The sequence below is a fragment of the Parastagonospora nodorum genome (genome assembly GCF_000146915.1).
Source record: "Parastagonospora nodorum SN15 chromosome Unknown scaffold_14, whole genome shotgun sequence".
NCBI classification, from domain to species: Eukaryota; Fungi; Ascomycota; class Dothideomycetes; order Pleosporales; family Phaeosphaeriaceae; genus Parastagonospora; species Parastagonospora nodorum.
Window position 1 is genome coordinate 489818 of NW_001884562.1, and position 11010 is coordinate 500827.

An 11010-nucleotide genomic window follows, 5' to 3' on the forward strand; every position below is an offset into this window, starting at 1 on the left:
ACGTCCAAAACAATCGTTGCCCAACTCAGATTCCATTTGTAACTCTTCGGACGGAAAGCGGTGTGCTAGTGATCGGAGAGATTCAGGGATTCACGCCGCTCGGATAAAAGGTTTTGATTCGCGTGCTCGGCAGGGCGGCCTTAATCCAGCCTTGCCAGCATTTGATCCTTCGTTAATGGCTTGAAGTTCGGCGATTCGAAATCGAGACCACGGGAGGCCAATGCAGGGCGGATGTGTTGTGGAACCAGCTGCTGGTTGAGATGGGTCGCAATGGAAAGTTCTGAACGCATTAGAACCGTATCTGAAAATCACAATGTATTTACATACCATGGAGGGTGAAGTTGTAGAGTTCAGGCATGTCCCGTGTCGCTCCGTTGGGGTGTCGCGAGTCTGGCAGACGGGTGCTTGGATCCCTCAACTCGTCAAAGAAGGGGTGCACCATGGCGTCGATAGCTGACAACCTCTGAGTTGGTGTATACTCCAGGAGTTTCGAGATCAGATCGATCGCATTAGGGTCGGCCTTCCTGAATACCTGTACAATGTTAGCATAAATTACTGTGGGAGAAGAAAAGGTAGTCTTCGTACCTTACTGAACGGATGGGGCTTGATCTGGGGGAACTTGTGCTCCATGTAGTTCGGGTTCATGGTACGGATCTGGTCGCGAGTGGGCGTTCCGAGAACCTTGATGATTTCTACGAGCTGATCAATCCCAGACTCGCCAGGGAACAACGGCTGGCCGAGCATGAGTTCTGCCATGACACAGCCAGTTGACCACACATCTATTCGCACATATTAGCGGCCCATTCTGGAGCTAGAGAAAACAGAAACGTACCAATCTTGGTGGTGTAATTGGTCGCCCCAAAGATCAACTCAGGCGCACGGTAGTATCGCGAGCAAATGTACGACACGTTTGGCTCGTTCTCTACCAGAATTTTCGCGCTTCCAAAATCGCACAGCTTCAAGACGCCAGTCGATGGGTCCAGGAGGAGGTTTTGGGGCTTAATATCTCTGTGGCAGATGCCCTGTGAATGGATGTAGGCGAGCGAACGGAAAAGCTGGTAGATGTAGAGCTTGACTTCGAGGATGGGCATAACAGTCTTCATCTTGTTGAAGTAGCGCGATGCTCGGTAGACGGTTTCAGGGACATACTCAAGCACGAGGTTAAGATAGACTTCGTCCTTCTGTGGCTGAAACGTTTAGCTACTCGAATCGGAGGTTGAGGGTGCTTTTTGACACATACCCGCTCGCCGTTGTTGTAAAAGAAGGCCTTTAGCTCGACAATGTTTGGATGCCTGACGATGCGCATGATCTGCAATTCACGGTTCTACTGCGGATCAGCACACGGCAGTGGCATTCGGGTCACATGCGCAAACCAACCTTGAAGCGCTTGTCTTGTAGCACCCGCTTGATGGCGGCATCCTCTCCACTAGGTGAGAGCTTGGTCTGGAAGACGACACCGAACGAGCCGTTACCCACAATCTTGCATTGCGTGTACGCCAAATCCTTGTATTCTCCCGTCTGGCCGTCCTGGACCTTTTCGCGGATAACTTCTGCGCGGTTGTTAGTACGCGACAAGCACAGGGTTGCTTTGCGACTTACCGCCCATTCTGAGTGATGAGAAGGCCGATGGCCGGTTCTGGCTCATTGTTTGGGGGCCTGCAACGAGGGGGTGGTCCGGCAGTCACTGCGCGGATTGCTATCGCGAGAAAGGCGGGCTGTAGCTGAGGAGAGTATGGGCAGTGAGTCGAGAGTCGAGGAGGAGATCCGTGGTGGGCGGTAGGGTCGTAGGTGTGAGGTAAAGCGGAGATGAGGATGTGGTGCCGCGTGAGGTGCGAATGCCCAGATGACGTTGGGCGCGTGGCTGAGGCGGACGAGGCAGGTGCGGCTCGTCTCCAAGGCGGCAGACGTGAGAAGCGCAGAAGAAGGGGTATACGTCAAGCGGATGGTAATTGAAGACGAGGATATAGGGAAGTTGTTGTGGGTGCAGGAGGAAGGGCAATGTTGGGGTCTTGAGGGTGGCCTGCGGGGCAGAGAAGCGCGCTAATAAGATCGTTCACACCTTGCCCGTCACTTGACCTTTCGAGCTCGCTTTACGGAACGGGCGTCAGCCCAGCAGAAGCGCTTGGAGGAAATTGGTGGCGATGCGATCAAAGGACCTGCAGGAGGCCGGACGTAAATAACGGGCAGGTAATGGAGTGATTTCGCGTGGCTGCCGGCTGGTAGAGAGCAGCAGACGGTGCCTTCCCACTGCAACAACGTCACCGGGCGCGCCTGCCTGTAGCGCACACGGCAGGCGCTCAGGCGTTTGCTATAATGCTGGTAGGCGCGACCAGGGCACGACAAGAGCTGGGGAGCTTCACGTCTTCACACTGAATTACATGCCTCTCGAGCTTCACGCAGCCGCGCGGGCAAGACATGGGCGGCAGACGCATCTGGACCTCTCAGAGCCGCTTCATTTTCTGCTTATGCCGCGCTGCACTTGTGAAAAGGCATACAGCAGATGCAAGCCTCGCTGGTCCCATGCGGCGGCGTCACTTGAGACGAGGTCTGCACGTGAGCTGCGAATATCTTCCAAGCTCCAAATGAACAGGAGCCCAAAACCCACCCTGCACGCCGTCTCCGGCGCGTGGCTTGGTCAGTCTAGAGGACGGCTCCTCTCCAATCGCGGCACTTTGACATAATCATACCATACAACGAACCGCAGCAGCGGGAATTCTACCCAACCGTTTATCGCCGTCACCGCGCCCGGCTTCAATTTAGCATCGCAGATATGTTGCGATCGCCTCCGCCTGTGCTGGGTTCTACCATCACTCAATCCGCCGAATTTGGCATTGTGGCTCCGTGCGTACCAGCGGCCGGTGAATCTACAACTAGCGAGCATTCATGCACCGTGCAACATGCAGGTGCCTGTTTGCACGACAGCTCATCGATCGATACGTTCTCGCCATAGACCGAGTCTCGTATGTGTGGTGTGCTGTCATGTTGCTGCGAGTCCTCGCTAATTGTAGGGCTGATGGAGTCGGCTCCGCGCACGTATACAACGAGGTTGTGTTTTGCAGGGCCCGTGTATAGATCCAGCTCAAACTCGTCAATTTTAGCCTGTGATTGTTGTCCTGTTTGATCAGCATACTACACTTGAGAAACTACGACATGTATGCCACCTCCTTTGATGGCCGCATGCTACATGCGTCGTTCTCCACTTTAAATCAGCAGGTGATCTCTCTGCTCTCGAGACCCTGGTCTGCATAGGAACCTACATGCAGCAAGAAAACAGCCTCCAGCGGTACCTGTCTACACAGCACAGCCAATATTTCCATTGCACTCCCGTGATAGCGAGTCGACTACGAGCACTGCTCTTGTGAAAGTTCGCGTTGAGCATCCCCGCCCGTTCATGGGCTGCACTGGACCATGATAGTCGCGCTAGCTCCTCGACAACCAACCATGGAGCACGGCTGACGAGTGTTGCACAGAGAATTCAGACAAGCCTTTAGCCCGAATCGAGTCGAGCGTGCAGGAACAGACATGTTCAGTGCAGGCCACTCATGATGCTGGTCAATTTTCCCCTCTCCATTTCGAATCGGCCATGACTTCACTTTTCTAGGTTCCCATGTTACAGCACGTGCAATTGCGCCAGAGACGTCCAATTGAGCTGGGATGTACGACACCTGTGTCAAGCCTTCAGCAGCAGGCTGCAGGCGGCTCACTGAGGACAAAGCTGAAGTGCATATCGAATCCCCAACACTGTGTGCACAGCCGAGCGGAGCAGCTTTCCTACCGACTACTGATCCCTGGAGTGTTTGGCACTACGTCAACGTGCAGATTCGCTAGCGGCTGCATCGGCCAATTGAACATCGGTAAGCATATCACGTGACTGACACTCCACTCTTGCTCAAGCTTGCTGCAGCATACGGCATTTTCATCCTCCGATCTCTCTACAACTACGACGGTACCCTGGCTCAGCCTACGTAAATGACTAGCCGTCTCCAATGTAGGTACGCTTTACGCATGCTACAAGGGATCTATTCATGATGCCGAGAAGTTCTGGCATAGAATGTTGATTTTCGAGCCAGTTCGATGCAGGGGGTCTATTCTCTACAGCGACAGTACTAAATGCATTGACTATACGTCATCGAGAGTATATGACTTACTTAAGCCTACCAGCCGTCTACACTTGTTGATCAAGGCCACAGGCATTTCATGGTGTAGGTCATCTAAATACCACGGATCTTCCCGCCTTGTCTTAGATCTGGTGGCGGAGAGTTGTACAGTGGTACGACACGGGCGTTCACAGCATGCACAAAGTCATCGAATCGTTCAAATCTGGCTGCATATTTGATTCGTCCGAGCCCGAGAATTCCTGAGCAACATGCATACCAACAGCCTTGTCAAGCACTCGCCTGTTCCAGCCATGCTGCACGACCAATCTACCGAGTACGAAATGCTGTTCAACCCCAAGATCTACCACAATCGGAAATTCCTGGTACCAAGGGAAGTCTTGCAGTCGGAAACTCTACCAGCCCGAAGATGGCACGCCGTGCACTCCAGGCACTATATGCATTGGAACGTAAGCGATACGACGGTACGACTGTCGATGCTCGGTAACCGACATCGGCCGCAACACTCGAAGTGCCTATTCACATGTGTCAAAGTCGAGACCCTTAGCGAGACAAGTGGATGATATACCAAGGTATGGGTAGACCACTAAGCCGGTAGTGGTATACGCCACAGCTCATGCTCGCTCCATTTCCGAGCATGTTACTTTGTACACTTACGTGAGCGGGGCCGGCGAGAACATGTTCAGTACGACCAGTGGATAAGAACGTTCTTCTAGAATCCCATCTTTCACAGACTGGTGATGGGCATTGTACTGCAATACCATCACCAAACCAAACGAGCAAAAAGCCCCTGGACAACCTGTGTGCAAGACTACCCCACGCTGCACGCAGCCGATGTCGTGGCTGAACGTTACCTATACTGTCTCACCAATTCCAAGATTTCGCCAAATCCGACGCCGCTTACCCGTAAGCCACCATTGAAGATCATGTACAGGTGCTCAACAGTATCACAGTGTCACGTTCCGATAATGAGGCTCAATATCAGCTCATGTACGTTGATCAATTGAGAATTTCTCTCGTGTAGCTGTACTCTCGCAACAGTTGTTCCATGCCACGATGATCGGACTTCACGTGTGCACTGTCCGTCAATCACTCTCCTAAAATTGTGAGTCTTATATCAAGACGCATCGATATTTCCACTTTAAAATTTATTGCACCTAGATCACAGCTTACGCTTTGAAGTAAATTACTCCGTTACTTGGTTGTTGGTTGATGTACAGCCACACAGCAGGTTTGATCAATTTCAAGAGCCTGTCAGCAGGAACGCGCATAAACACCACTCACCGATCAGGGCACTACAGCATCTTGCAGTTGTATGATATACCGGGATGCTCATATGAGCTGAATGAGCATGCGCTTGCACAACAGTGGCGGTGAAGGCTCAACAATTCATGCGTTCTGGGTACTCAGACATTACATCATGGTCACACGAGCCCGAAATTTTCACATTTTCAAATCGCATCCGGATCTTCTAAGCGAGCCTTCAACGTCTATGATGGTTCTATGCGAGGCTCAAGCACGTTCACATCATGGTACGCTAAGTTACTGCTCCGGATCATCCCGTCGCATTCTCGGATAGAGGCCCGGCCCCTCAACAATGCCATCATACTCCTACCCGCTTCGAAAGGACAACTCCGACGAATTGTAGCCTTGTACTCCCGAGAAATGCGTCGATACCAATTGCGATAGGCGGGACCGAGGACCCGGCAGTGTAAGCATTAGCATCACCCAGCCAACCCAAAGGCAGAAGCAGAAACATATCACCCAACGACCCCAATCTCACAAGCCGCTGAGACTTCCGTCGCTCAACCTAAAGATCGCCTGATTGCCACAGTCTCACCGTCCAGCTTCACATTCCTACACCGGCGTCCTTAACAAAGTACAATCATCATCCTGACAGAACGCCTACCAAACTCCCCCAACATTTGTGCCTGACTAAACGGCACCGCCGTAGCGCATCTAAGCTCGCCGAGCGTGTTCGCATTCCATTCGTCGGCGTCGGCGAATGAGCGTGTGGCAGATGACCTTTCGAGTTTTCTGTCGCCAAAGTTTCCTCGGGCCTGGACCTCCGACGTGGCAAAGGTACAATTTGGCGCGAGGGGAAGGTAAATTGCATGTGAACTGGAGCGGGAAGGGGTGTGGATTGGGCGAGGTATTCAGGGGAGATACAGTTTCAATCGTTGTTCCAAGTAAGGCAGACTTTTCACTCTTGTGACTGCTTCGAGGAGGTCTTCAATGTGACGGGAACCAACAACGTCGAGAATATTGGTGGCCATGTCAAAATAGAGCTTGAGTGATGCAACATAAAGCTACGAATGAAAGTGCAGTCACCCCTGACCTTAGATCACCTACATATTTCCACAGAAGGGCTCCTATTGTGGCTGGCCGCGCGAGAAAAGAATGACGTGCATTGCAATACCTGCTGGACAGTAGTTTGTCGCCCCGTGCTGCAAGGAGTGTGACTTTTAGAGGAAGAATCACTTCATACATGACATTCACATGCGTTCAATACGTGGATTCACATTCAGGTTCATGATCGAAGGTCTTGCATTTTCCTTCAGCTTCGTATGACAGTGTAAAACATGATTAGTCGTGTTTTCCACTTCTTTGAAGCACAGAAGTTGAAGACATCGAAAAACGCGGGATAGTCTTATACTCTGCAGTGACCCTGGATTGAGTCTCAGATCTTTGTAAAGTGCTACCTGCTATTCTTGCTCTTCGGTGACATACTTTTCCCGATCAAATGTCCCATTTTCACTCAGCAAGTCCGTACCCCCAGGTGATTGCCCCGACTCACGCAGGGGAACTGGTCCAGGATGATCACTGGAAATGGTGTTCTGTTCCTCCGCTACGCCTTGAGAAAGTGGCGGTAATTGTGAGGTATTAATAGCGAACGGCTCATCGTCTTGGTTCGCATGAGTCGCAAAACTCTGCGTTGGCATTGAGTCAGTAGTGCGCTGTCCCTGGCCAACTTGTTCTCGAATCTGGCCTGATAGCTGAGGATCAATATTGTCATCAATCTGAGACTCGTGATTTTGGTCCACCGGCGCATTGTTGTTGTTCGTGTCGAGCGTGGTTCCTTGTGTTTGGGGTGTTGCAAGTCCACTAGAGGTCCCGTACAAGTGAAGAGTATTTTCCGAAGGTGTTACTGAAGACGAAGACACTCGCACCTCTCCAGCAGCGACATCCTGGGTACTCATACTAGGTCTGTGGTTTCGAGATTCAAACGCGGCTTTCACATCGGCCATCCAATGCTGCGGCAGACCCAACTCTTGCAATTGAGCAGTGACATGTCGTTGCATTGCGGCCTCTGCCAAGGTTATTATGTCTTCCGGGTCTTTGAAGAGTCAGCATAGAGTCTATTAGATTCATTAGGTGTACGAACTTGCGTTTTCAGGCAACGGATGGCCTCGGAATATCTGGTCATAGATTTGCATCCAATAGTCTTGTACTGAGACTTTGACCTTTTTCTTGCGCTTGAGCCATTCCTGGGCGTCACGATCTACTCCCTTGAATTGCACTGGCGGATTTGCCTCTTGACAAGATAATTTGAGCAAATGTGTATCACGGTCTTTGCTGGGGGTGTTGCCGTCGAACGAACACCCACATCTAGGGCAATGGTATGGCACGTAATGTTTGTGAATCAAGTGATCCCTGACCACTCTTGTCAGTATATATGCGACTCGTTGAGATACTCAAATCTTACTTCAATCGATGTGGATTTGCCCAGCCTTTCATACAGCACTCTGTATGACTCCGGGGGTCGTGTTTGGCGAATGGACATGCAAGCAAGCATGCAGTTGCTTCATCATCCAATCGCCTTCGTTTTGGCTCTCGTTTGTTGCTTTCGTCGTTGTCGTCGTCATCGTCGTCATCATCGTCTCTTTGGTTTTCCTCCTCTTCGGGTGGCCCTTTTCCCTTTCTTGAATAAGTGTCTGATCTCTGAGGTCGCTTTCCCTTATCACGGACCCTTTCAGATCTAGGCGTGGTTGAGCTATTCGCATGATGACGAAAAGTTCGGCTATCCAGCCACTTGATGACAATTGTGCTACCAGCCTCTGGTGCTAAGTGTCGCAGTGAACTATGAGCGGTAGGTAACCCAGTAGAAAATTGTGCTACACGGTCCGACATGGAACTTGAATCATCGTCACCTGTGTATGAGGAGTATTCAGACTCAGTAGGCGTGCTGCATTCGAGGGCTGCATGCCCAACAGATGTCTGGTCATCGTTCTTCCCAGTACCCATAGCTATGGCAAGCTTGTCTAATGATCTCGGATGGCTACCTTCGGAAGTCCTGTCAAACACTGAGGATCCAGTGCTTTGTTCAATTTTCGGTGCTCCGTTTGTATCTCTACTGAGCAAGGTGCCAGTGGTAGTGTTGATTTGTATTCGGTGATGTTCTTCTGGGTAAATGGCAGGCAAGCCAGAACACTCTTTCTCAATCGAGCGCCCATGATCACCGCTGACCAGATTGTGAGCAACGACTGGAAATTCTGGTTCTGGAGTATGAGTTGTACTGCGGCTTGCTTTCCGTTGAGATGATTCTCTATCTTCTCGTAACAATGGGCTCCCTCTCCTCTTGTGTTGTACATCTTTGCATATGTCCTAGTGACGGCATCAGTCGGTTCTATCACCAAATAGAGCACTGACCTGTTTTCCAGAAGCAATGCACCGGCCACACGGGCGCTGTGTATCACAACTAAGATGTGCCTTTTTACAGCAAACGCAGGCAGGTGCTGCTTTGGCCCTTGCTCGCTTACTATGCTCCAAAGCTAGTGGTTTGATTGCTGTCGGCATTGTAGTCGGCGTGTGGGCGGGGGTGGGTGAGATGTCTCCCGTCTCCCTTGGCGTATTGTCCAGCTTATGCGCAGCTTGAAATATAGGCAGCATAAGGCGAGGCTTCCCAGGTGTGAGGAGTGCCAGACTTTGAATAGTACTGGATCCTATGATGACATCAAACATAGTGCTGTCAACTACGTGGAAAGCTGCCATTTCGTATCGCTGTAAACCGGCACCTACCCAGCGGCCGTGCAACGTGCCTTTTTCGTAGAACAGAGCACCTGTAATGCTTTTGCCGAGTACTCGAGTCTCATCAGAGTCGAACGAAAATTTGAAACTGTTTCCCAGGAATGCGCTCGATATCAGATCATGCTCACATTGAGTGTCAAACAAGATCAAAGCGCTCCGCACTATTTCTTCGCCACCTTGTGTAATGGCCACTCTTCCAGTTTCAGTGAACATAGATGAATCTGTTCCAATGAGTCTCCTTGCAACGACTGTCTTGCGTTTGTCCCATGCGAGGCTCATCAAGTCCCTGGCTCGTGTAAGCCATCGACTTTGCATGCGATGCTCAATGCCGGGCAAGGTGATGGCGCCATGTTCGGTTTCCCGCTCTATTATGTGTGATGCGACGCTTGCTCCTCTTTCCTCTCCTATTATGTGCGATGCGATGCTTGCTTCTCCTTCATGCCCTACGGTATGCGATGCGATGCCTGCTTCTCTTTCCTGCCCTGCGGTGTGCGATGCGTCGCTTGCTTCGCTTCCAAAGTAGCCAGAGTCTGGCTGAGAGACTGTATCATCGCTGATTCGGGAAACGTAGTCAGGAGACTCGAGCTCAACCTCGTCATGGCTTTGTTGCCTTGGGCGCCGGATCCTATGGACTTTCTCCTTGAATGCGCTAGCTTTCTTCTTGAATGCGCCAGCCTTAGCGCGATACGGAAAGTTGGCCACGTTGATGTTGTTCATGTTGATGCCATTTATCTTTAGAAGTGTCGTCAGCCATACATGTTTGATCAAGATGGTTTCAAACGTCATGGTAGCCTGGTAACGCGCGCCATTCTGGCTAACGCGCGATTCACGCGTTCGCTTATTCTTGCCTTGATATCCTGAACGCGTATATCATGCGTTTCCAGATCTCACTTCATCGCTATACTGAGAGAAGTTCCTGGAGTATGCAAATCTTCACAACTGAGACTCCTCTAATTGTGGCAAACTTTGTTTTCAGGGAGTCCTAACATACAGTCGCCGCTGTAGAGCTTCATGCGCAGCGTTGAAAGCAATGCGCCCAACATCTTTCTGCGCACCACAATTATGTGTCAACAGCATAAAATGTTTTCAGAGGCATAGGACTTTTGAAACTTATCCTGCACATCTCTAGCTTTGCGAGTTGTCCCTCCCATTCACTTCAACTCGAAATGGCATCTGGACAGAATGGCCAACACTCGAGGCAAAAGCCAGTCTTCATCCTGGTCCGGTACTGTACAGGCTCTTTCAGAATACAGAAGCTCATTGCTCCGCCGGCCCCGAATACAGCAGATATCCTTCGAGGCCTTCGAGACCTCTACGGCGGGGAGTCCGCGCATGGACATAGATTGTCAGAACAGATCTGGCAGATGGTGATCATGCATCGCCTGGTAATCGGAAAAGTCCAGGTGCTTGGGGTATTAGCAACAAGCTCCATAAAAATCTATCACGAGTTGACTGCAATCCAGGTCACTGACGTTGAGGGCCGGATTGTTCCCAACGAACATATCCACAAGATCAGCACGGACGTCATGCTCACGAAGCTCGTTCGTAGTATCAGCGTATCTCCTCCGCAAGTCGAATTCCTCTTGGCTCGACTTGCAGACGTCACGCACAAGAACCGCCCTGGATATGCATGCGCCTGGTGCTTCTATTATGAGTTGGACAAGACGGCCGCGGTTGTGTGGGTCTCCATGGTCATGCTGGTCGCTCTGACCGTCGGTCTGGGTGTCGGGTTCGGCACCGGGGATGGGAAGTTGGGACTTGGTGTTGGAACAGGTCTGCTCGCGGCGTACATGCCAATCCATGGTGCCCTTCTCTTCAGGTTTAGCTAGAGCCAATTTCAACTCTATACTGTATCTCATCAGTTCCA

General features: G+C 51.1%; 6 protein-coding genes across 6 annotated transcripts; 3 read left to right on the forward strand and 3 right to left on the reverse strand.

Moving 5' to 3' along the window:
* Positions 1-140: 140 nt before the first annotated feature.
* SNOG_09203 (hypothetical protein) lies at positions 141-1688 on the reverse strand (the record flags this gene model as incomplete). Its single annotated transcript, XM_001799450.1, has 7 exons — positions 1600-1688; positions 1378-1550; positions 1241-1324; positions 833-1181; positions 586-779; positions 328-532; positions 141-280 (listed from the first exon to the last, which is right to left on the reverse strand). Exons 1-7 carry the CDS (start codon positions 1643-1645, stop codon positions 141-143), a joined length of 1191 nt encoding a protein of 396 aa, XP_001799502.1. The 5' UTR covers positions 1646-1688.
* A 1123-nt stretch (positions 1689-2811) lies between these two features.
* Positions 2812-3317, reverse strand: SNOG_09204 (hypothetical protein; the record flags this gene model as incomplete). The annotated part of the gene is made up of 2 exons (XM_001799451.1): positions 2812-3099; positions 3258-3317. 2 exons carry the CDS (start codon positions 3315-3317, stop codon positions 2812-2814), a joined length of 348 nt encoding a protein of 115 aa, XP_001799503.1.
* A 1049-nt stretch (positions 3318-4366) lies between these two features.
* On the forward strand, positions 4367-4602 carry SNOG_09205 (hypothetical protein; the record flags this gene model as incomplete). The annotated part of the gene is made up of 2 exons (XM_001799452.1): positions 4367-4480; positions 4525-4602. The coding sequence occupies 2 exons, from the start codon at positions 4367-4369 to the stop codon at positions 4600-4602; spliced, it is 192 nt and encodes a 63-aa protein (XP_001799504.1).
* A 1110-nt stretch (positions 4603-5712) lies between these two features.
* On the forward strand, positions 5713-5940 carry SNOG_09206 (hypothetical protein; the record flags this gene model as incomplete). The annotated part of the gene is made up of 2 exons (XM_001799453.1): positions 5713-5759; positions 5805-5940. 2 exons carry the CDS (start codon positions 5713-5715, stop codon positions 5938-5940), a joined length of 183 nt encoding a protein of 60 aa, XP_001799505.1.
* A 331-nt stretch (positions 5941-6271) lies between these two features.
* Positions 6272-9929, reverse strand: SNOG_09207 (hypothetical protein; the record flags this gene model as incomplete). The annotated part of the gene is made up of 7 exons (XM_001799454.1): positions 6272-6424; positions 6468-6534; positions 6846-7452; positions 7501-7724; positions 7822-8614; positions 8876-9875; positions 9900-9929. 7 exons carry the CDS (start codon positions 9927-9929, stop codon positions 6272-6274), a joined length of 2874 nt encoding a protein of 957 aa, XP_001799506.1.
* A 587-nt stretch (positions 9930-10516) lies between these two features.
* On the forward strand, positions 10517-10972 carry SNOG_09208 (hypothetical protein; the record flags this gene model as incomplete). The annotated part of the gene is made up of 1 exon (XM_001799455.1): positions 10517-10972. The coding sequence occupies one exon, from the start codon at positions 10517-10519 to the stop codon at positions 10970-10972; it is 456 nt and encodes a 151-aa protein (XP_001799507.1).
* Positions 10973-11010: the final 38 nt, after the last annotated feature.